The sequence below is a fragment of the Accipiter gentilis genome, chromosome 5 (assembly GCF_929443795.1).
Source record: "Accipiter gentilis chromosome 5, bAccGen1.1, whole genome shotgun sequence".
Lineage (NCBI taxonomy): Eukaryota > Metazoa > Chordata > Aves > Accipitriformes > Accipitridae > Astur > Astur gentilis.
Genome location: NC_064884.1, coordinates 6,046,425 through 6,070,190, shown reverse-complemented (window position 1 = coordinate 6,070,190; position 23,766 = coordinate 6,046,425). Strand labels below are relative to the sequence as shown.

Sequence of the window (23,766 nt, the reverse complement as noted above, 5' to 3'; positions counted from 1 at the left end):
ATGTATGAAATTGTCCAGGACAAACTGCTAGGTGAAACTATGCTCTTACAGGTACAGACATAATTAAATACCAATACTCTAAGAAATCAAAGACATGTCTGGTCTGAATGTCTCTTTCATGTGGAAGCGTTTCTGGAGATGCTTCAAGATTATTCGTCACAAACAGGCACAAGATGCTGAGAAATTGACCTTGTAAGGACAGAGGTTTATACAATGAAACATCTCTTTAAGGCTTAGAATTTATGCTTAAATACTCTAGAAAACTTGTAATACTGTCTTCTGTATCAACTGAGCAGGGATACTGCAATATTGCAAAGGACTAGTTATGAAGGGAATCTCATTCTTGAAGACAAAAGAACACTAGTACTGCTTCCCTAATGAGTAGAACGAAATCCAGTATAGAATTTAGGCCACTTAGTTAAACTGTGCATCAGTTACTGCGTGTTTCCAAGAGAAACATTCAGAAAAGTGTTAATAAAACTGTAATGAAACTGTTACTTTTTCATTTGCACAACCACAGCACACTTTGCATGACTAGTTACTGTACATATTTAATGCAAGAGTGTTTTCACATCTAGCTGCTGTTTTATGTAAGGAATGTTTTCCCAAATATTTACCAGCCTCTCTGCAAGTTCAGTGCTTTGCTATTCCAAAGTCAGATTTACTTTGAAATCTACTTCTTAGGCATGTTTGATTTCGCATGTGTAGAAGATGAGACCCATGAGACTGCCTGGGCTGATCTATTTTCCCATACAACCATTAGGCACACGTTGTGAATGCACAAGAGCCTCTTCCAAAAACAGGCTTAAGTCCCAAGGTACCCTTTGGGACAAGAGAGGCAGAGCATAAACAGGACTGACTAAAGGAGCTTATTTTGCATTTCTGTGCATTACTATCATTCCACAAGAGTAATTTTTTAAATGGGGTGGTGGATGCCCTGGCTGGCATCTGGCAAGATTAAGAAATAAACATTCTGTTTCCATTGTGAACCCTTTTGAAAGTCTAAGAATAATCTTATGGTTCTTCACAGTAAGGCAGAGAGATGCCTGTGTAACAGTAGGAGTATTAGCGCAATAATATAGCCTAACAGTGTCCTATTATTTCCTGTAGGTTCTCTGAAAGGCAGCAAGGTCCTTGCAACCTACTGTCCAACTGCAAAACAGACTGAAGGTTGTAAGAAACACCTAAACAATCGGGAAAAAATGAGATGCAAGATAACAGAGTGAGTATGCAAATGCAGTTCAGCTGCTCTTCCCAGGCACCCCACCTGGCAGTTGAAATGCTTGCCTCTTAACTATTCCTTAGTCTTTCTCTCCTTCACATTTCTTGTGTGAAGTAGAAAAAGGAAGTACCAGAAAAGTACATACATAGGTGCAGTCACTCTGACAACATGTCAAATGCTGTACTGGAGCTCTAGATGAAGAAATTGTGCTATTATCATTTGTTTGGTAGTTTCATGCTAAAACCCAGCAGGAGGCCACGTGAGGAAACTGAAGGACAAGATCAAAATCACTGCTCCTAAACTTCAGCCAAAAGCAGCACATTCCTTTAAATAGTTGCAATTGTTAAGCTTGACATAAATCACACAAGCTGGTAGTTTTGTCACGTTTACTGCTTTTAAAATGCACAGGTACTATGTCAGACAGCAAGCAAGAAGGGGTAGAAACAACCATAACTGAAAGCTTGGCTATTCCCTTTCCCCTTGCTGAACAATGACATTTCTAGGCTTAATAATCAGCTTCCCCATCCGCAGTCTGGATTCTTGTAATGTAAACAGTCACTGATGAGAAGCTAGAGAATTAGCCCTACAGAACAGGTTCACTGTAGTTAGTTTAGCTAACAGATCATCTGCATGTCAGCTGTTTTAGAGACTCCAGGTGAGAGATGCTAAAGAAGATTACAAGACAGTGGCTGTAAAGATACTTTTAAAAACTGTCATGGTTTAACACCAGCCAGCAACTAAGCACCACACAGCTGCTCTATCACTCCCCTCCTCAGCTAGACAGGGGAGAGAAAATAATACAAAAGGCTTGTGGGTCAAGATAAGGACAGGGAGAGATCACTCAACCAATTACCATCACAAGCAAAACAGACTCAACTTGGGGTAAATTTACTGCCAAACCAGAGTAGGGTAATGAGAAATAAAACCAAATCTTAAAACACCCTTTCCCCCCACCCCTCCCTTCTTCCCAGGCACAGCCTCACTCCCAAATTCTCTACCTACCCTGCCCAGCAGCACAGGGGGACAGGGAATGGGGGTTATGGTCAGTTCATCACACATTGTCTCTGCCGCTCCTTCCTCCTCAGTGGAAGACTCCTCACACTCTTCCCCTGCTGCAGCATGGGGTCCCTTCCATGGGAGGCAGTTCCCCAGGAACTTCTCCAACATGGGTTCTTCCTGCAAGCTGCAGTTCTTCATGAACTGCTCCAGCGTGGGTCCCTTCCACAGGCTGCAGTCCTTCAGGCACAGACTGCTCCAGCATGGGTCCCCTGCCAGGTCACAAGTCCTGCCAGAAAACCTGCCCCAGTATGGGCTTCTCTCTCCACAGGGCCACAGGTCCTGCCAGGAACCTGCTCCAGCACAGGCTTCTCACAGGGTCACAGTCTCCTTTGGGCATCCCCCTGCTCCGGCATGGGGTCCTTCACGGGCTGCAGGTGGAGATCTGCTGCACCGTGGACCTCCATGGGCTGCAGGGGGACAGCCTGCAGGTGAATCTCTGCTCCGGCACCAGGAGCACCTCCTTCTTCACCAACCTTGGTGTCTGCAGAACTGTTTCTTTTAAGAGTTCTCACTCCTCTCTCCAGCTGCAGTTTCTGTGCCGCAGGAGCTTTTTTCCCCCTTCTTAAATACGTTCTCCTGGAGGTACTACCACCATCACTGATGGGCTCAGCCTTGGCCAGTGTCAGGTCTGTCTCGGAGATGGCTGGCATTGGCTCTATCAGACATAGGGGAAGCTTCTAGGAGTTTCTCACAGAAGCCACTCTTGTAGCCCCCCACTACCAAAACCTTGCCATGCAAACCCAACACAAAAAAACCAGAGGAAACGGCTGGTTAAAAACTTCATAGATCTGTACAGTATTAAGCACAAGTGAAACCTTTTAAATTAAAAGGTTTTATTATGTCTGAAGACCTTTTTAAAAAACAAGTCTAAAATGTAACAGCAGTGTCTAGGCTAAACACACTATTTACTGCAATGACCATTAACTGGTAAAAGGCAAATTCAAAACAGCTGTTGAGTACAGAAAATTTCACTGAAGCTATGAAGTTAAAAATAACCCTGTCCATGAACTACCAGTCAGCACTATGAAATGATGGTTTAGCAGAGCTGAAAAGACTCGATGAGGTTTAATACCAGACTACTCACAGTGAACTTGAAAGCCTGACATGGTACTAGGAGAACATTTACCAGTTACCCACTACTGACAACCATCTTGAAGAGCATGCTCTGTTCCTTAAAGTATCTTATTCAAGAAGAAGATAGACAAGGGACTTCTATAAATTATCACAGATTTTGTACATCTCTGAGTAGCAAAGTTACTCAGAAGAGCTATCACAAAGGCTAACTTCAACCTAGGGAGTCTAATCTCTCTCTCAGCTCCTCCTGTATTCAAAGAAGGAAGAAAGGCTCCTCTGGAAGGTGAGCCAAAGTTTTGAACCATCCTCCTGAGAGGCCTCTCACTCCTCACTGATTACAGAGGGAACATACAGGAAGATCCGCCCCAACAGACTTAAGTTTGTCTTTCTCATTATACTTCTCCCACCTCACTAGCTTTTGAGTAAAAATTTAAATAAGCTGCTCTTGCCACAAACTTAGAGCAAGTTTTCATTTTGTTTTTGGTTGTTTTGTTGTTTAAGCCCCCCTTCAAGGGCAATCAAAGGTTAGTCAAAGAAGAAAATGGAGCACAATACTTAGATGCTGTCAGGAGACTGGTTAACTAAAGAAATAGCAGGTTCCACAAGTTTCTAACCATCTTGCTTCACAAGAGAAAAACAAAGTAAAATACCCCAAAAAGCAGGATCATGCATGGCAAAGTGTTAGAAACTTTGAAGATGCTTGGGTACAGGACTCCAGAAGAGCATCCCACTACTTCTGGTGTTTGAAAACTAATGTTATAGAAGGGAGACTATTTCACACATTGTTAGACTTGACATGGCAAATGCAATACACACAAAGAAGGATCAGGACAGGAAGGAGGAAAAGCTCATATAGTTCGAATCATCTTCCTACTTTTGGGAGTTTTTAAATAGTACCCTGTTTTCTCTGCTTTCTAGGTACATCAAAGTTGCCCTGCACTTGATATCCTGCTTAAGACACAAACAGTCCAGTGATGAGGGCTTAAAGGTAGAAAAAAAAAAAAACAACCCAGACAACAAGAAGGGACTTTGAACACGAGTTCTATTTCCATAAAAAATGCATCCCTCCATCCCCCCACCCCCCACTGTAAGAAAAATGAAGATCAGCCAGGCTCCACCTCTTCCATGCTCCAATCACCAGGGCCCTACATGCTGAACTCTATCCCATTGCCCTCCAAGTTCATTCTGCCTGGTGACATTGGCTGACAGTTTCAGAGAAACCTTCACAGCAACTCCAATTTTGGTATCACATCTAAAATGCGTGTGAAAACTAAGTGCCTGGGTATCAAGCATAAAAATAATGAAATTCATTTTTATTAAACAAGAAAGGTTGTTACTTCAACACCCCAGTCCAATTCATAAACAAAAGCAACAGTACCTGCTATGCATTAAATACTTCAGCTAAAAAGATTTTCTTTACCTTTGAGAATATTTCTGCTATTTTTCTATTCCTTTCTTCTGTTACTCTACTAGGACATGCTAGACTCATTCATAGAAAATAAACCCATTGTCCTGGGTACCATTCAAACTTAAAATTTTTACTACATATTGCTAGATAGCGACCATTTGCGCTTCACCTAGCACTAGACACCCCCCCCCCCCCCAATTCTAACATGTTTCTGCCATTTACCTCATTTCTTCTTCCTTCTCCAATACATACATACAGCAGCAGAACAACCCATCCTTAATTGCTAAAGCCACGCTGAGAAATTCCAATAAATCAGAAAAAAATGATTAATTTAGAAAAAACCTGCACAGAATTATTAAGTCTCTAATAATGGACCCAGAAAGACTCCTTAATTATTTTCATGAGAACACAAGGTCTAAGAGAATTAGCCAAACTGTCAGAAACATACATTAAAGGATCTGCAAACATGGAAAGTCTCAGAGCCCAGAAGGCTTTGCTTCTTCAGAATAAGCTAAGAGTTTAAGTCAAAGTTTTACAAGAAATGATACACGTTAAAGCCCAGACAAATAAGAAGGCAAAAGGAGTCACCATCCAAGTTATGTCTAGAAACTTTAGCCACGCTGACTAAAGTTTTATATTTTTTTGCCTTCTGTTAGTTTGTTTTTCCCTATGACCACCTCACTTTCTCACATAAAGCAGCAGCAAAAAAAATAATTCTCGTCATGTAAATGCAACTTAATAGTTATAGAATCTTGACTGAGTACTGAGAATGTTTCATATATGAAACCTTAAAACTACGCTAATACTAAAAACTTAACTTGATGTAGGTACAAAGGTAATTTTTAGATAGATTTTTGGCTTATACTAATCACTTATGTAAGTCTGCATACAAATCTTGAAATATAAACAACCTCCAATGTTGTAGCTCCCAAGGCAAGTAATGAGATGAATGGAAAGATTTCAGAAGAAAAAAGAAAAAAATTTGTAGGCCAGTCTGCAACTCATGGCTAGGCTTCAAGATTAGCACTGGTTTGAGAACAGCAGCTTAGAACGTGAGAAAAACAGAATCCCCTTTCTTCTTATTCAGTGTTTCCAGATGGTAATCACTGTAAAGCAAATAATGCTGTTCCTTCAGAGAAAAACACAACACAAAAAGCCAAACCAAAACAACCAAACCCACATTCCTGAGAAATACCAAGATATTCAAAGGTTACCAGACCCCAAAATAGACCTATGCTAACATGCTGTACCCAGCAATGGGAGTAACATTCTTGGTATTTTATTATCCCAGGCTTATTAGAACATTGTCTTGCTATTCTGCAGGTTGTGAACCATTTCAAACACATTTACGAATAGCAAGCTTGTCTTTGGTCAGAAAACCACAGGCTTACCCAAATTTTTTGTTGCATGTGCAGGAGGTGGAAAAAGCATTTTTACTTTGATCACTAAGACAGCTTAGTTAAGTTAAAGGCACTAACACAGATCAAAATGAAATGCATTTAACTACTTAGTGTCACATTTCATGTGTTTCTTCTTTGTGGCCTAAAAAGGAGCACTGCTATATATAGCTAGTTCTGGAAAAAAATTCAGCTTGTCCCTCCTTGAAGCTTAGAAAAATCTCAAACAATAAAAGTTGGGATATGTATGCACAGTACAATCACAGAAGATAAAATGCCTTAGAGATAACCGATAATGGCATAGCAGATGCCATAAGCCTTTTTTAAGAGTTATGACAGTTATTCAAGCTACACTGAAGGAAAGGTCAAAGGCTACAACCTGGCTACCATAACCAGGTCTGTGTTACATCCACGTAGAAGATTTTTTTTACTGTGCCCATTACCACAATCAAGAAGGGAGAGAGTGTGCAGAACTGCCTTCAATACTAGAATGAGATCTCTATTGTAGTCCAAGCTGAGCATTACAAAACAAAAAAGTTGCATCGTCAAGTATTACAACTAAAAAAATTCTGTATTTCACATAGGTTTAACACTGAAGTCCTGCTTGAGTGATGAGTTTGAGCCAAAGAACAAGAATTAATGTGAATTTGACCATGCAGGTCAACACAGACAACCTAAATTTTTTTATTATGAGTGTTAGTCCAAGTCACCCTGACACCCCCTCCTGCTCATCATGTTCTTCCTGAAAACATATTAAAAATCACCTCTGATAAATCAGTACATAACTCCACAAGAAACAGATACTTAAGTTTACCTGAAAAACTGTTTGGGCCACTGGTCATTATCAGGTTGAACATTTAAATATATTTTTCATCTCAGCTCAATACTGAAAACCTGGTGATTCTGTCAGCTGAGTGATTATCCTGCACTGTTCTGTTTAATAAGCTATGTCTTCTGCTAAAGGAACATCAGTAATTTTTAACTTTTTTCTTATGCTAGTGTACACTGTAACAGTTTTCCCTAAAGTTCTTAGCTCTAAAATGAGAAACTGACAGTTATCACACACTTCTTGAAAAATAAAAGAAAGTGACATACTACAGTAAAAGGGATCCTTGGGCAAGATAAATACAATTGACAAACTTTGGAAGTTAACATTAAAATGTTGAACATGAAAAATATTCTCTTGCTTACCGAAAATTTCTCCATTTTTGGCAAATTCTGTCACAAGGTACAACATGCTTTTGGTCTCCATCACCTGTTGATGGAGAAATCGCACATGAGATTGTTTGTGGGAAGAGCAAAAAGCAAACACCCAAATGGATACTTATTTTCATTGTTCTTCTCTGGTAAAGATGTGAAAGTCTTTGCCTTGCACAGTTATCACATTCTTTCATTTTGTTTTTTCAAGTTACCTCAACAATTTCAAGGGAAGCATTTGCATGCTAAGCACAAGGATAAGCTTTAAATACTCCATAAAGCCAGTGTACAGAGGAGGTGGTGGACAGGATTCTCAGCCACAAGTGACTAACACAAAATGATAGTATCTTCAGCAGCAAGTTTAAAGACTTTCCTTTAAGGAATCAGCCTAAAGTAATTCCCTTGCTCAACTTTTCTAACATGCTAATGGCTGGTGCTTGGGAAAGGCGACTGGGGATAATACTGACCTTTGTTACCAACAGTTCTCTAGTTATAGAAAGAAAAAGAAAAAAAACCCCAAAAACCCACAAATGAGCAGTCTTAAAACCTGGCAAAATTCAGGTAAAAGCACCACATCACAGGATCCCATTGTACAATCAGAGTACAGCTACAGAACTATCACATCCTCTGGTGGGAGGAAGAAAGAAAACCCCAAACTTTAAGCATCTACTTTCTCTTCTGGTAACTTCCAGCCTTCCTATTACAAGAACAGACTATTCACAATTCAAAAGTGTGGGAGACTGGAAGGAACAGAGAGATAAACAGGAAAAAAAGAAGGTAAGGGGAATACTTCAAAACTTTTCCATGAACAGTTGTTGACGGCCTTGAACAGAAAGGTTTCGCCCAACAATTCAGAATTCCATACTTCCATGACATAACTTGGGAAAAGGCAGCCCAGTCACTTATCTTACAGCATTCTTCCTAATGATCTACTCCTCAATTGCTTAAATAGCTACTCAGGAATGCATTGTACAAATAGCATAATCAAAAGATACATTGAAAGTGAAAAGTCCTCTACTTCAAAATAAAAAAGTCATTTAGGACTCCCCGTCAGTACAATCCAACAATATAAAACATGCAACACATTTTGGGCCTATTTCAACAACCACAGTAAAATAGTTCAGCCTGAGCTGTCTGTGGTCAAGACCTTCTTGAATGTGATTTTTGCATTTTATTTATTGCACGTGCTTGAAAGTACTACAAGACTGCTCACAAATAAAGTCTTTTTAGAGGAATGCTTAAAAAGACAAATCCTGAAAGATACACAGTTATAAAAACAGCAGAATTACTAAAAAACTGACAAGCCAGCAGACAGAACAAGATGGCAGTTCTTCAGTCTCTCCTGTACCCTTGCTGAATTCTACAACAGCTGAGCATATTATGACTGAAATGTCTGTATCTGGAAGGCAAAACAGTTTGGAAAGACTGTTTTAAACCAACATTTGGAGACAAGAAGCTGCAACAGCCTGTGGATTACATATATATGGAACCATTCTTAATCAAGCCAAGTTTGTTAGCTTCATTACCTAACTTTGAAAACCCTCAGTAGTTCCTTGACATGAGACAATTCAGAAACTTGTAGTGTGGACACAGTACAATGATGGGCACGTTATACAAGCAAACTAGTGAGACAATTTGATTGAAGGCTATTTTAAAAATAAACTCACTGATCTACCAAATGCATTCCTAACAAGCCAACCCCTTAATTAGTAAAGAGGTAAGCACTACATAATATTTACCCTTCTCTTCAAGTGATCTTGCTGATCTTCAAACTTAACTACTCTCAGACTCTCCTCTACCATTTTTGTGTTTTGTCATTCATTCAGAAGGAACTGTGGTAGATATTACTCAAGCTAGTTAGAAATTTAACTCCCTAAGATCCACCTCTACTCAATATTTTAAAGAGGAAGTACCAGTCTCTTCCCCATAAAATGAAATTAAAGCTAAACAAGTCTAAACCAGGATCTTCATCTTTATTCAGTAGAACAACTCCAACACCATAGGTCCAAGTCCTTATGCTCACATTGCCTTTACAGACATCATCAGATGAACTTAAATTCAAAGTTTGTTTTTAGCATGCACAAATCTTCATTTGTTTGTTGAGCTAGGTTTATTTGAAACAAGCAAGAGTACCTCAGAAGCACCATGTGATTTGTGAAACAGAACAAACAGACCCCAAAGGGAATATTCTCAGGAAAGCCTTAAAAGCAAGAGCTAACAAGCAGAAATGCCAGCAGCCTCAAACATTTTACCATATGCTAGCAGGAACAGAAAATGAAACAGAAGAGAAACAATGTAAAACAAATCTATATTTTACTATACAAACCACGCACACTAAGAAGAGTCACAACTAAAAACCTGCAGAAGTTTTCATTGTCTGCATTATCACAAGTACGGGTTTATTTTTTATGTAAATACACATTGTTGTACCATAATTATTCATCCTGTATGTTAAAAAGGGATGCATTCAATTCCACCACACACATAATTCATGTTAAGATAAATATCAAATAGTCCACATCCACAACAGAAGTGAAAAGCAAGATTCCAACAACAACAAAAATAAATCCAAAGAACTAGTTATCCATCTCCTAGTAAATGCACTGCAAGATAAAGTGTTTTGGAAGCTCTTGCTGGATGCATGCATTTACATCACAAGCACGTCTGCAGAATCTGGATTTACGTATCCTCATGTCTTATCTCTGGATACAAAAAGGCTGCAAGTACTGCTCAGTCTACACTCTGAGCCAAGACTCTACTAAAGAAAACCACTATATCCACACAGATCCTCCCAGCTAGTACTCACTATAGACACGTTATGCTGAATATTCCTACCCTGCTCTAGCTTACATAGTACCTTGTCTAGTAACAGACAGAAAAATCTCATTAACAGGTATTTCCAACTCAGCTCTTTCACCAACATAAAATTTACAACCTTCTGTGTATTTTCAGCAGATTTCAGGTACACTTGAGTATCTAACATGGCCAGCCTAACTGGTACCATAGAATTAAAAAGACCACAACTGATGTACTTACAAAAAAGTTAAACACTTATCCAATGCAAATCAATTCCAGAAAAGCTAAGTTTGTCACAGACTGGTGATCTGCCCGAAGTCACTGGTATAGCGCGAACTCTTCATACAGGAGCAAAAGAGGGGGAGAAGGCAAAAAAAGGCAACACTAACCATACCTGGTAGAGCTTTATAATGTGTGGATGATCAAGCATTTTCATTATCTGCACTTCTCGGTAGATCTTCTCCAGATTCACAGCATCCAGCTGAGATTTATCAATGATTTTTATTGCCACCTGCAGACAAATAGCAAAAGTGACGTTAAAACTCCCCAACATTTTCCTCATTAGTTTTTCCTCATTATAAAGGGAATAATGCAACCCCAGGTAACTGGGGGCTTTCTACTAGCTCAGAAATACACATCCCCAACTTAAAAATACAGCAGCACAATATTAAACATATCAGCAGTCCCACTAAGTAGGCTGCAGGACTATCGCCTACATCAGCATATCAGAAAGTTTTACAAGAAATGGAAGACACAGAACATGTGATGGAGGCCAGTGCTCCAATGAGCCCAGGTACAGAATACTCTTATATAAGTAGCAGTGGAAACAACTGAGGACCCTTTATGGACCAGTGTTGTAAAGACAAAAAATCTTCTTAAAAAGCCTAGTGGTGTCCATTTCTAGAGTCAAGGTAGCCAATTTGAATCCCACAAATGCAAAATGGTATCTTAAAAGAAAAACCATTGGCTCAACACAAATAATCAAAACATGGTGGATCCATGTAGTTCCAACTGTTACATGTTTATTTTAATTGTAATTAATACACTACTACATAAGGACATCTGCAGTTCATCCATTCAGGGGAAAAACTCCGTACAGATATGTTTGTCAGTCAAAACTTGCAAACAGATCTCAATTAGTTTAGAAAATAGATCTTGGTCCTACTGACCTTGTTTTTAGCCAGTACCTGCAAAGTGAATTACAGATAACTACAACTACACATGCCTAGGAGACTAAAAATTTCAAAACAGAAGGCATTTAAAAATAACTTAAACCGAGAAGAAATCAAAATATAGCTGCTATAACCATGCAAAGGATAACAATACTAAAGAGTACTGAATATATAAATGGTGTTTATTCACCCTATCACATTATTAATGCTGAAACAGTAGCAAACAATGTTAAGTCACACAAATGCTTCCAATTATAACTGCATTTCACAAATTATTGAACTATAGGAGACAGCTGCTATGCAGGAGACAAAAATCCACAGGAGGTAAACCTCATTATCTCCAGTAAGACTGATTATGGAGCCACCTGAATTCAGAATTAACTATTTATTGACTTCATTTCAGTATGCTTTTGCTTGATAACCTCTTCAAAAGTCACTTGTCTTCCCCAACCAACAGAAAAATAAGATTCTGCTGTGAATGAATAAACTGATCTAGCCTTGTAACCAGTGAAAAGCTAGTTTTGTTTTTCAGATGCAGGATGCACTTTTAGCTGAAGCAGAACAAGACTATTTTCCGGAGCAAACAGACAATTTTAAGAAACTTTTTCAAAAGACAGGTGTGAGGGTTTTTGTTTGGTTTTTTTTTTTTTTTTTTTAAAAACAATGTCCAATTAACATAGAACTCGCCAAAACTAGAGATTTATCAAAACCCAATACACATTTATAAGAATAACAATATATACAGCCATTAGACAGAAAACAAAGAAAAAAAGGTTCACATCCCAAAACATTTTCACCAGTAATCATGAATTACTCCATAGCCTTTATTCTTCAAAACATCACAGTGGACACTTTGGAAGAAGTGCTACCTAAAATGGTATTCAACCACTCCGCACTGCCCTCCTCCCCAGCTGTCACCAACTTTCTTCTATCCAATATAACATAAAGCAATTTAGGGGATCCTGATGCCTGATCTTTTCAGAACATGCTTCCCCCTGTTGTCTTCTGATAGCTATTTCTACTTAAAGCACTCTCCATAACTCACCTACTCTGCCCTCTTTCACATTACACTACATTGCACACTGAGAAGCATACAGGAACAGTGATGCTCAGGATGGCAGGTCCTAAAAGATTACGGGTCTCCCTTTGAAAGTTTGTCTTTTGACTAACCAATGCAAATAAAACATGTGGATCACCTGCTTCTGCTCCTATCTGTTACCCCCTCATCCTATTCCCATTCCTTCCAACTACAGTATTAATTTGCTGTCTTACACTCGGTGTATGTACAAAACTTGGTAACAAAGGCCTGGCTTCACGCATGCAAGGAATAAAGGACAGGCAAAAGAAGAACAGTAACATGCACGGGGCTGGACTATCCAAATGCATACTTCCCACTTGGTCTTGCCAGATTTGCACTCCCTTTGACTATTCCCTACAGCAATTGCTTATTCTCTCAGCAGGTCCCCTTTCACTTACAAAGACAGAACAGCAAGCTCCTTCCTTATTTGGTCTGATTATATGCCATGTGGCAACAGAGGATGCAAACAATCATTCACACAGCTTTAAGAAAAAGCAACATACAAAAATCATACCTTTAAGTCTCCCTGGCCTAATTTAAGATCACACCTAATAAAATGACTTCTGGTTATTATTTATTTTTTGCAGGCTGTATTGGGTCTGGCCTAAAAAGAAATCACCTCACTAGAAAGTTACCAAATGTCAAAGTAATCAAACCAAGCCACAAAAGCCAGACCATATTCTTATACATCAGGAAATACTTATTAAAAACAACCCATGCATCACATTTCTCCCCTTCCTCCAATTTATTTTGTACTGTCTCTCTGGAATCAACCAGAGACACAAGACATTCTCCACATCTGTCCCAGTTTATACCCATTATTTGGGTGACCTCCAGATTTAGGAGGAAGAGAGCCCACTTTTCAATTTACAAACCAATGAAGATATTAAACTGTAGCAATCTTGCATTCCTATCACAAAATGGTAATACATCTTTCAGTCAAGCAACAAAGTATCTCCAATCTTGGACAGAAAATGTGTTCAGGAAAGTCTAAATGCCTCCTTCATTAATCTAGAGCAACGCAAAAAAATCCTGCAGCATTTTTTTTTTATTCAAAATTTAGTGGCAATCTAATTAGAATAGCAATTTACACAGCATCAGCCTCTCAGTAACTTGAGGTATTTACAGTAGCTTCTTTCTTCACATAGACAACACAGTGTAGAAGCTTTACTGAAAAGTTCCATCACTTGCAACTTTTAAGACTGCCTCCTTCCCTGTCCCTGGTTCATTTAATTTCACTTTATGGTGCATTTTCTCTCCATAGGTAGGTGTTTTATGAAGCTCTCTTCAAATGCAAGCAAAAAAACCACCCACCAGTAACTTTCTCCTATTTATTCTTGCACATAGGAAGTGTGTGCAGTACAGAAAAGCTAATAAAAACAAAGCTATACAGGACTTCAAAGAAAAGAGGTTAGGTATAGCATAGAAGAGGAGAAAAATACCCAACACCAAACAAGTGAAATTGCAGCAAAGCAATAAATAAAGGGGGGTTTGGACAATTTGAAAAAAACCCAACCGAACCAAAAAACACAACAGCAGCCTGCACTCTGAGGCTCATGCTGAACCTTTGTCTGTCCATCACTCTATCATCAGTTTGATTAGCACAAATATTTATACTTCCTTCTTCTACACTTCTCACCCTCTCCTAGTGGGGAGGGGGAGAATTCTGCAACTGTATCACTTGCTAGTGCTAATTTTTTCCAATAGAGCTTTATTCCCATCACCTTATTCTAGTGAAAAATCTAGCTTTACAAGTACACCGACTTTTGGTGTTTTCTGCAGTACAGCTTGGCACTTCCACAGTTTGCTCTTAAATTTTGAGTATTCCTTTTACTGAAAGTACAAATATTTCAAATACAGACTGTTGCCACTTCCAACCTATCCACAAGTGTCTATGCTGTCAACCTTCTCCAGAGATATCAGGCATTATTCTGAATACTGCAGTTCCCAGCTTCTATCACCCACAAAGAGTTCCAAAAAAAAAAAAAAAAAAAAAATCAGGTTTTAACTTTGTTTTCCCAGATAACAGTATCCATTTCCCTAGAAAAACCTAGATAACTCATTTGTCCTTCAGTTTTAAGATTAAATCTTCCATTTCCACTTCAATTTCTTAATAATCAGTGCCTACTGTAGTTTTATGTTTTCCAAGGTTAATAAGACTATGCAACTATACAATGACTTCAGTTACTAAAAAGCAAGTAATTTTATATAAAATAAAAACGTGCAGAAGACATTTTTCATCTTTACATGGTTAAAATCCTTGAACAGATCTTACTTCCTGAGCGACAACCAATAAGATTTCATTAGAGGAAAGAAGCATTTAAAAAAAAAACAATAAAAAAGAATGGGTCTCATAAGTTTGGGAGGCGTGGCTACAAATCCCGATATAACCTTCACCACACTTTTTGGCCAAGAACAATGCCTCATGTTCCAATGTTTCTTACTTTCTTCCCTTTCCAGAAGTTTTCTATCCCATTTCCTTGCTGCACACATTTAGAAATACAATTCCCAAAGAGCTTTGAAAGACCGAAACCAAATCCTTCTTCTGAAAATATGGGAGCAAGATAACAAGTCTTTACATCACACATTTCTTAGAGTAGAATCGCTCCATAAAAATCCTCTTCCAATAGTTTTGAAAGATTTCTTTACCTCCCCATACCACAACTAAAAAGTGATCATAGATTTGGAACTAGTCACAGAGGTTAACACCCCACAGAAGCACACAGTAACATTGTATTGTCTATACAATCGCCCACTTACTCCCCAGATTATAACACTAACATGTATTCTGCATTTATAGCTTTTGAGTCTGAAAAGATCTGTTTTGTTTACATGCTGGGCATTCAGATACAACAATGCATCAGGGACTTGCAATAATACTTCCATGAAAACATTTTTATGAAGATATCGCCAGATAGTAATGACAGCATTCATAAAATGCTCATTAAGTCAGTTAATACTGACCTCCTGGAGGCAACTATGGAGCTAGAAAAATTATGTTATATGTGACTCCGCAAATGTTGGAGAACAAATTGCACTTTTGGAGTGCACTATGGAGCACTACAGAATGAGCCACTGTCTCAGCAGCCTACTTGCTACCTCTGTCATCATGTTAAGAGATGTATTTTGTGCTGCTACATCCATAATCTGTTCAAAAAAACACACAAACAAGACTTAGCTAGATCTTTCAGTTCACAGCTATCACTAATATATTCATAAAAGCATGTTGTGTAACCACATTAGTTTGGTTTCTCAGATATCTGAAATAATTGTAAGCACAGCTCTCTCCTAATCAAGAGTATCTTATTTGAGATGCAAGAAAGATGCAAAGCAATGAAGAACAAGCTATATTTCCCGTTTAAATAGGTTTTTAGTTTAAAACCCCCACCACATTATATCAAACCATATTTTGTCTTACAATGTGGAATTATTTGGTACTGTTAAGCAGTTGGTTTTGAACATGGAGAGTAAGAGTATGTGCCTACTTGAAGGAAAAACTTTTGCTATTTGCAATCCCTGTATGACTCTCAACATGTATATTTATATACGTGCACATAGTGGCAGGCTTCTATAGGAGAAGCAGCATAGTAGCAGCTGGCATCACTGCTTCTACAGTCAAATGCAGATTAGATGTCTTGGACTATTCTGAATCTTCAGTTTTCATGCATCTTGCCAGGGCCACAGAAAATTTAGAGAAAAAACACTTGGAAATACTTAAAATCCAGGAACTTCTTCAAAACTATGTGAGAACGAACAGTACATTCAATAGCAACAGCTCACTTTTGTCCATATCTCAGCTGTATCATGATGACAGGAAAAAGGGAAGTAATTCTTAAAGGTGGAGAAGATGCTTCAAGATAGGGAACAGTTTCCTATCTGAAAAGTGTGTTTTGTTCCTGAATATACAGCTTGCTAACAACTACTAGCATCTTGCAGATATGTTGGAACATCACTTTAATCTTTTGAAGATAACGCAGAGGGACTGACTGCACACAGAAGTGAATTCTCATTTCTCTAGTATGGTCAATCATTGCCATAGCACAAGCAAACTAACTCTAATTTGGCACATGCCAAACTAAGGACAATTACACAAGTTTTGTGACTCCAGTTTTGGCTTTTTTTTTTTTTAAATAGTTATCACTTCCCCTAAGGAAAAATAAAAGGCAACAAACCAAAAAAGCCCAACCAAACATCAATATTAGTATTAATAAATACTTCAAATGACAAAAAACAGGGAATCCCTGTTCCTTCCTTTGTCTTCCCGTCACCAGTTTTCTGCTTAAAGACTTATATTCCAAAATATCTTTGCGACTTTCATAATTCCTTTTCATTTAAAAATATTAGGAATAGCACACATTTCTTTCCCTCTTTTACTAAAGGCCTAGAGAACTGGAGTTTGCTCATCCTCATCTGACATATGGGAATTGAAACTGTCAAGCAGTGAAGGTGAAATGCTTGTCAAACAAGATGAAAGTTCTTCTATCCTTCAGCTACTCCAGCTTTCAATTTTGACTTTTTATATTGATTTAATTCTCCAACTAGTCTTGCAAAACAAAAACAAAACCCAACAAAACCAAACACCCCTCCCCAACATGTCCTAACAAGTTAACATACAAAAAGAGGTTTGTCCATGTCAGTGCAAGCTTTAAGTTTTCATGTGGGTTACGGAAATTCAGATTTGAGTTGTTAACACAATACATCCTAAAAGTAGATAAACTGCATTAAAATTAACAAACACAACTTCCTGCAACCTGGAGCAACTCCAATGTCCAACAGCAAAGCATTTGGATATCACAGATTTATAAAGGCATTAACTTCCCTTAGGGTGAAGCATATTATGTTCAACCTGATCTGCCTGCAAGCTCCCACTCTCTGCCTCCAGATACATGTTCTTTCTCACCCCCTTGCAACAGATCAAGAGCCCACAGCTGCAAGCAGTTAAATCAGCAACCTGAGTCTTCCTTTTTTTTTTGGCAACAGCATCGGTTTCTCACTGAATTACTCCACTAACCCAAACTGTGTGCACAGGGAGTTGCTGTCTCCACTCATATCATTCACTTTTAGCCATACCTAAGCACACTCGATCAGGCACTCGCAACTAAACTAGTATCACATCTTGTATCAGGAGGTAGTACTTTTCAGAGAAAAGTGCAAACCACCTGTAACATATCAGACAGATAAAAGCATAACTGGGAACCGTAAGGACATACTAGTTCTAAGGGTTTCCTTTTCATCTGAGAAGCAATGGCTAGTATTCTTCTGTAGATGACTAATCATTAGGGGGTATTAGTTACAGAATTTTGAGGGTGGGTGGGGAACAAGACTTTCACACATAGCCTATTCACAAAGACTTTCCTTCATCCTTAAAGTGCATTGCTTTTTTCCAAGTAGCACCTTCATCTGTTCCAAGAGCTTTTCACTACTGTTCATTATTTCACACATCATCATATTTCACTAGAAGCAAATATTCATCCTCTTGAACTTTATGCTTCCAATTACTTTTGTTCTCTTTTCTTAGTCTCCTCTTCTCCTTCTGAAGAGAAATTTTGCTTATTTGTGCATGCCTCATTAACAAAAGTTACCCCGAGATCACAGGATTTCTCGGCAACAGGATAAATTAGCATGGCAGGAAAGCATGTGTCATTAACTTAAATGGCAACAAACACACAATAAGCAAAGCAAAGGTCACATTCAACCATGTAGCCCCCTCTGGGGCACCCTGTACAGACTGTCAATAAAGAGGGTCATGCACTACCTCCACTATTACAAAGACATATCAATCCCCCCATTTTTCTTAATTTTCACACTTCTTTCTGTCTGACTATTTAGTAATGCATTTTTAGTGTTGCATTAATATAGGATTTAAGTTATGATTTCTGAGTTCATTTGCGTACACCATGTACTACCCTGTCCTATGTGTATGTACTTCATGCTTGGTTTCATTTTATTCTCACCTACACTTTGCTAACAATTTATGGCAACTATATTTACTATTTTCAGTTCAAGTTACAATTTTATATTCTCATATGTAGGTTTTCCAAAAAAGGATTGATTCTGTATATAATCCACAAGTGCTTACCTTTCAAGGTAATAAGATCACATCTTTTTTTTAATTTGACAGTTACTGGCTAGTCAGGGTTATATAAAAAAACCAGGCAAATATTTTTATAGGTCAAAACCAGATAAAATACAATTTCAAAGTACCGATGCTGAAAAAGCCCCAAAACAAACAGGTTCTAAATTTAAAGGGTTCAAATAGGGAGATTCAGAAGAAACTCAGACAAGGAAATAGTCCTTTTTAAAAAGGCTTTCTGAGCAAGTCAACAGCAACACAGTGCAGATCTTCCCACAGTACAGACCTTATGGTACACAGGTACAGCCTTTCCAGAACCTAATAAGCTGAATATCCTTCCACACTAAGTTTAATAAAGGCACAGATGAATTTGAGGAATTAGCAACTCAAGAAATTTCAGCAACAGTTTAGAGCAAGCTTAAAATATGAACAGCCTTCCATCTATAAACATTAATAAGCAGGACTTCCACTTTATGTGCATAGAGAACTAACACTAAATCAAGTGAGATGGTCCAAACTTGAAGTGCTTATTCAAAGTAGTATTTAGCTAGAATTAGTTTCCCCTGACATCACTAGGAGTAATCTTAATTGGGTTCCCCTTCCTCAAAGGCCACGTAAACACTTCCAGCAACTAACTCAGCAATTAAGTTCCAGATAAACATTCTCTTACTGCAGAAAGTCAATGTAGATGTACTGAAAAATGAAAAGACCTTGACACAAATCACCACCACAGGCAAATCTGCTGTAAAAATCATGCAGAAGATGAAAAAGGCTTCAGACTGGACACAAGGCTCCTCAGAAAAGGAAAGCCGATTTAAAAAATTCAAGACTGTATTAGAATGCAACAGAGTTCAGCAATTTCTTAGAACACAGATGGAAAAATCATACCAGATCTGGGGAGCTGTTAAGCTCTAAATTTTCTGTAACCTTGTTATTTTAAACAATACTAAACAAATATACTTTCTAAAATTACAAATAAAAATAAAGATTAAAGTTTTCATCCCCATCACAAAGTCTGCCAAAGAAATGAGAATTAAAAAGTAAACAACTTACTATCTTCAAGTGAAGTGTTTAGAAGGTTGGCATATGGCATCAAACTTGGGAACAGAACACTAACATTGCAAGGTCTTTGCTTGGCTCTTCAGTAATAGCAAGGAAGGATTTAAAAATAATTAACAGTTTATTACGAAACTTGAGAAATAAGACAATAAGAGAAATTTCTTTTAATACTTGGGATGCAAAGCTCATCTATCACTGCACAGCCAGAACAACGTTAGCATTGCAGGTTTGTTTTCTTTAAGTCCAAGCTAAGGGCACTTTTCATTCCTGTAAGGAATGGTTTTACCACACAAGACCACAGCACCTGAATAATTGCAGGTCTTTTCAGTTTTTTTTACCTTGTACTTCAGACAATATTTTATTTACTTTTGTCTGGTACAGAGCAGCACTGTAAGCTCTTCTTCAGTAAACAATGAAAGCAACCATAACAGAACCTTACAAAAAAGCTTACCTCTAGGTATAGTGACCAAAACTACCCAAGAAGAAAATATAAGAGGAAGCTGACCTTTCAAAGCCATTGGTCTCATCAGATACCCGTTTTTAAAAAGTGAACATGACTGCATTTTGTCCACACGGGCTTACAATCGTTTTTGTTTTAGGTAAACCAGAAGATATTAACAATCTACAGGCTAGTAATCACCTGGTAACATACACAGTGGTGGCGGGGTGGTTAAACAAAGGGGCTAAAAATGGTTGAATTTGGTTAACTGGCAGGATGATGTATTGAAGAATTCAGGACACACACACACACACACACACAAAAGTTCCTTTGCGAAAGCAGATTACCGACATAGAAGGACTGCTCATCTGCAAGTATTGTCCAGGTCAGGAAGCCGTAAAACGTTCAGGACGTGAAAGCAGGCACAAGGCAAGGTTTGAACCTTCCCTATTAACAGAGAGTTACCCCTATCTGATGGCTACCCTCACGAACTAAGCCGACAGCTGCCCGCCCCCTGCCCCCTCCCGCCCCGAGCATCCTTACTGCGATAGCAACACACCGTCTGGGGCCGGAGCCACAGGGGCACCCCGCTACAGCCACACCAGGAGCCGTTATCGCTGCCCTTGCCGGGACGATGAAAGCAAGAAAACAAACACGGACGGCGGCCAGGGCTCATGCTCCAAGGCCTGCCCGCAGCCTAACACCTCAAGTCAATAAAACATCTCCCCGCCTCCCTCCCGTGCTGGTAGGGACAAAAGGCGCAGGCAGCCTGCAAGGGCGCTGCTGCACGCCCCCGTCGAGCCACCCAGGCCGTCCCCCCCAAAAAAACCCTCAGCGGGGCCCCACAGCCCCGAGGCCAGCTGCCCGCCCCCCACCCCACAGCCTGGAGCGGAGCCCCGTAGCCCCAACGCCGGCCGCCCCTCCACGCCCCGCTAAGCCAGCCGAGCCCCGACGGCCAGCTCCCCCCAAAGCCCGCAGCAGCGCCTCACGACGGCCCCCGCCCTCCTCCAAACGCCGAGAGCTGCCGCGCCTGCGGGCACCCGAGCCCTGCCGCCCCACGCCCGGCCGGGAGAGGCCCAGGGGCCGCGGGAGGGGCCGGGCTAGGCCGGGGCAAGGGGCGACGGCGGCCCCCACCGCCTCGCCGCGTCTCGCCTCGCCGCTCCTCGCCTCACCTCGCTGCGCGTGATGCGGTGCCGCGCCAGCTTGACCACGGCGAAGTTGCCTTTGCCCAGCGTGCCCTCGATGTCGTAGAAGCCGACGCGGACGGGCCCGAGCCCGCGGGGCAGCAGCGGGGGGGGCCGCCGGGGCTCGGCCATTACCATGCTGGGCGCGGGGGGCGGCGGCGGCGGTCGATCGATCGAGCGGCGGCGGCTCCAGCGCGAACGGCGGCGGCTCGACTCTGCCCGCGGCGCTCTGGAGCGCCGCCGCCCCGCCCCCTCCGCCCTCCTCCACCAACCGCGCGTCACAGCGCGCGTCAGCGGGGGCGGAGCCTCGCCATAGCAACCGCAGCCACCGCGGCGGGGCGGCCGCCCGGCTTCGCCTCGCCTCGCCTCGCCTCGCCTCCCCTCCCCTCCCCTCCCCTCCCCTCCCCTCCCCTCCCCTCCCCGGCGGCCCCCGCGACAGGTCGGCGTGGCGCCCGCTGCTGCTCCAGCCGCTGCTGCTCCAGCCGCCGCCTGCCCCCTCGGCGCTGCTGCAGGGCACTCCGCGTTGTTGTGGGGATTGCCCGCCCCCGCTGCGTTCCGCCTCTGCGCTGCGGCCGGGGGAAAGCTCCCCCTCGTGCCCTCAGCTCCGTCGCCCCTCGCACCTGCGCGCACTGCGCGGCTACTGGAGGGGAAGGGAGGCGAGGCGAGGCCACCTGCAGCTCCTCGTTAGCGGGACGAGGAGAAACGAGGAGTCTGCCCCCAGGCGTCCCTCCAGCCCTGAATCAGGGTCTCCGTGGCCCCGAGGGTGCTCGGGGAGCAGAGCTGGGGCTGCTGCATCTGGGTCAGAGACTCTCTGGGTGGTCTGCGTAGTAGTAGTTTCCTGATGGAAATACCCTCTCCCTGGCAGTGAGCAGCATTTCCAGTGGACCAAGTTATTCCAGATCAGAAAGATGCCTTTTCTTAGTACATCAGCCTCCCCAAATGCCGATCAACATCATGCAAAACTCACCTTGAGTACGTTGTGGGCCCCACAATTTAAGAAGAACGTGAAGGTGCTTGAGTGTGTACAGAGGAGAGCAACAAATCTCGTGAAAGTGCTGGAAGGCATGTCCTGTGAGGAGTGGCTGAGCACTTCAGGCTCGTCTAGTTTGGAGAAAAGGAGGCTGAGGGTTGACCTCGTTGCTCTCTACAGCTTCCTGGGGAGGGCATGTGGAGAGGGAGGTGCTGAGCTCTTCTCCCTTGGGATCCAGTGAGAGGTCACGTGGGAATGGCTCAAAGCTGCATCAGGGGAGGTTCAGACTGGACATGAGGAAGCATTACTTTACTGAGAGGGTGGTCAAACACTGGAACAGGCTTCCTAGAGAGGTGGTTGATACCCCAAGCTTGTCAGTGTTTGAGAGGCATTTGGACAATGCCCTTAACAATGTGCTTTAACTTTTAGCCCTGAAGTGGTCAGGCAGTTGGACTAGCTGATTGTTGTAGGTCCCTTCCAACTGAACTATTCTATTCATTTCCTGCACACCTGGAAAGACAAATTTGGAAGCTTTGTTAGGCCCTTTGACATAAAATGGTTAGAGGCCCTGTAAAGTTGTCAATGTACATGTGAAAAAAGTTAAGGCCTTTATGCTAAATTTCCTTTCCAGTACTAAGTCCACCTAGTCTGCTTTACATTTGCACTTACACATTAGCTTGCTTTCATTTAAAAAATGCCATGCGCATTTCAACTCTGCAGCAATCTTTCCCAGTTCACACCTGTCCCTCTCTGATCGCTCCCTCTCCCATGACCCATTTCACGCTGGAGGACTGGTACCTTCTGACATTTGGATATGAGGAATCACCCCTGGAGGCTTTGCTCAGTTCCACTGACTGAACAAGGCACGTCCAAAAGCTGATGGTACAAGAGCACACGTGTCTGTTGAATCAGCTGCAGGTTCAGCAACAGTCACAGACCTTTTATGAACACAGAGTGCAGTGGACACAAACACAGCTCAAAACAGAGCGGGGCCACAAAAAGCAAGTGGAAGAATGCAAGAAACAAACTTCTGTCTCTTGCTTTCCCTTTGTATACAAGTCTTACGTGTAAAGCTGCCTCTTACTTGTGGAAAGTTGGTAAAATTTGTTACATGTCAAACAGCAGTGACTGTTCTGCAAAGGGAACTGAAGACCTACGTGAAAAGTTAATGCTTGTCCTTCACTGCACTTGCAGTTCATGAGATTCCTCTAACAAATGACATTTTGCGGTGATGCTGCTGACTTAGATTGCTATGGATAATAACCGTGCTGTTACTGTTCTATTTATCCCTATAAGAAGTTCTGGCAATGACTAACTGATGACTTCAGTTAGTCAGACATTCACCCTTTTAAATGATTGATAGGTGCATGAGCAAGCTTACCATAATCCTACTTGAATAGAAAATGGTGTCATCCCAAGCTGCTACTTGTGAAATTTCACTCCCGTTTCACCCTATAGGATGCTTCATTTTTTTCAGAAATCTGAAACACTGACCAAAGAATAATTCTAGCATGATGCAAGCTTGGTGTGTTAAAAGTAACTTTTTCTACATTGTGCAAAACATTGCTTAATGTTCCTTCCTGGTCACTTTATTAAAAATAAAATTTTTAGTCATAAAATATTTATTTGTTTCCTGCC

The 23,766-nt window shown here is 41.0% G+C and overlaps 1 protein-coding gene across 3 annotated transcripts in view; it reads right to left on the bottom strand.

The window, feature by feature from the left end:
• Positions 1-21,391, bottom strand: part of SIK2 (salt inducible kinase 2) — a 60,355-nt gene extending 38,964 nt beyond the window's left edge. For 2 of the 3 annotated variants that reach the window (XM_049799801.1, XM_049799802.1), the window contains exons 1-3: positions 21,147-21,391; positions 10,548-10,664; positions 7,352-7,415 (exon numbers count right to left, since the gene is read on the bottom strand). In XM_049799801.1, coding sequence (XP_049655758.1) covers positions 7,352-7,415; positions 10,548-10,664; positions 21,147-21,296 — 331 coding nt within the window. In that variant the 5' untranslated portion in view covers positions 21,297-21,391. Of the gene's footprint in view, positions 1-7,351; positions 7,416-10,547; positions 10,665-21,146 lie in introns of those variants that run through there. The other variant, XM_049799803.1, reaches the window with a different exon arrangement.
• Between the last annotated feature and the right edge of the window lie 2,375 nt (positions 21,392-23,766).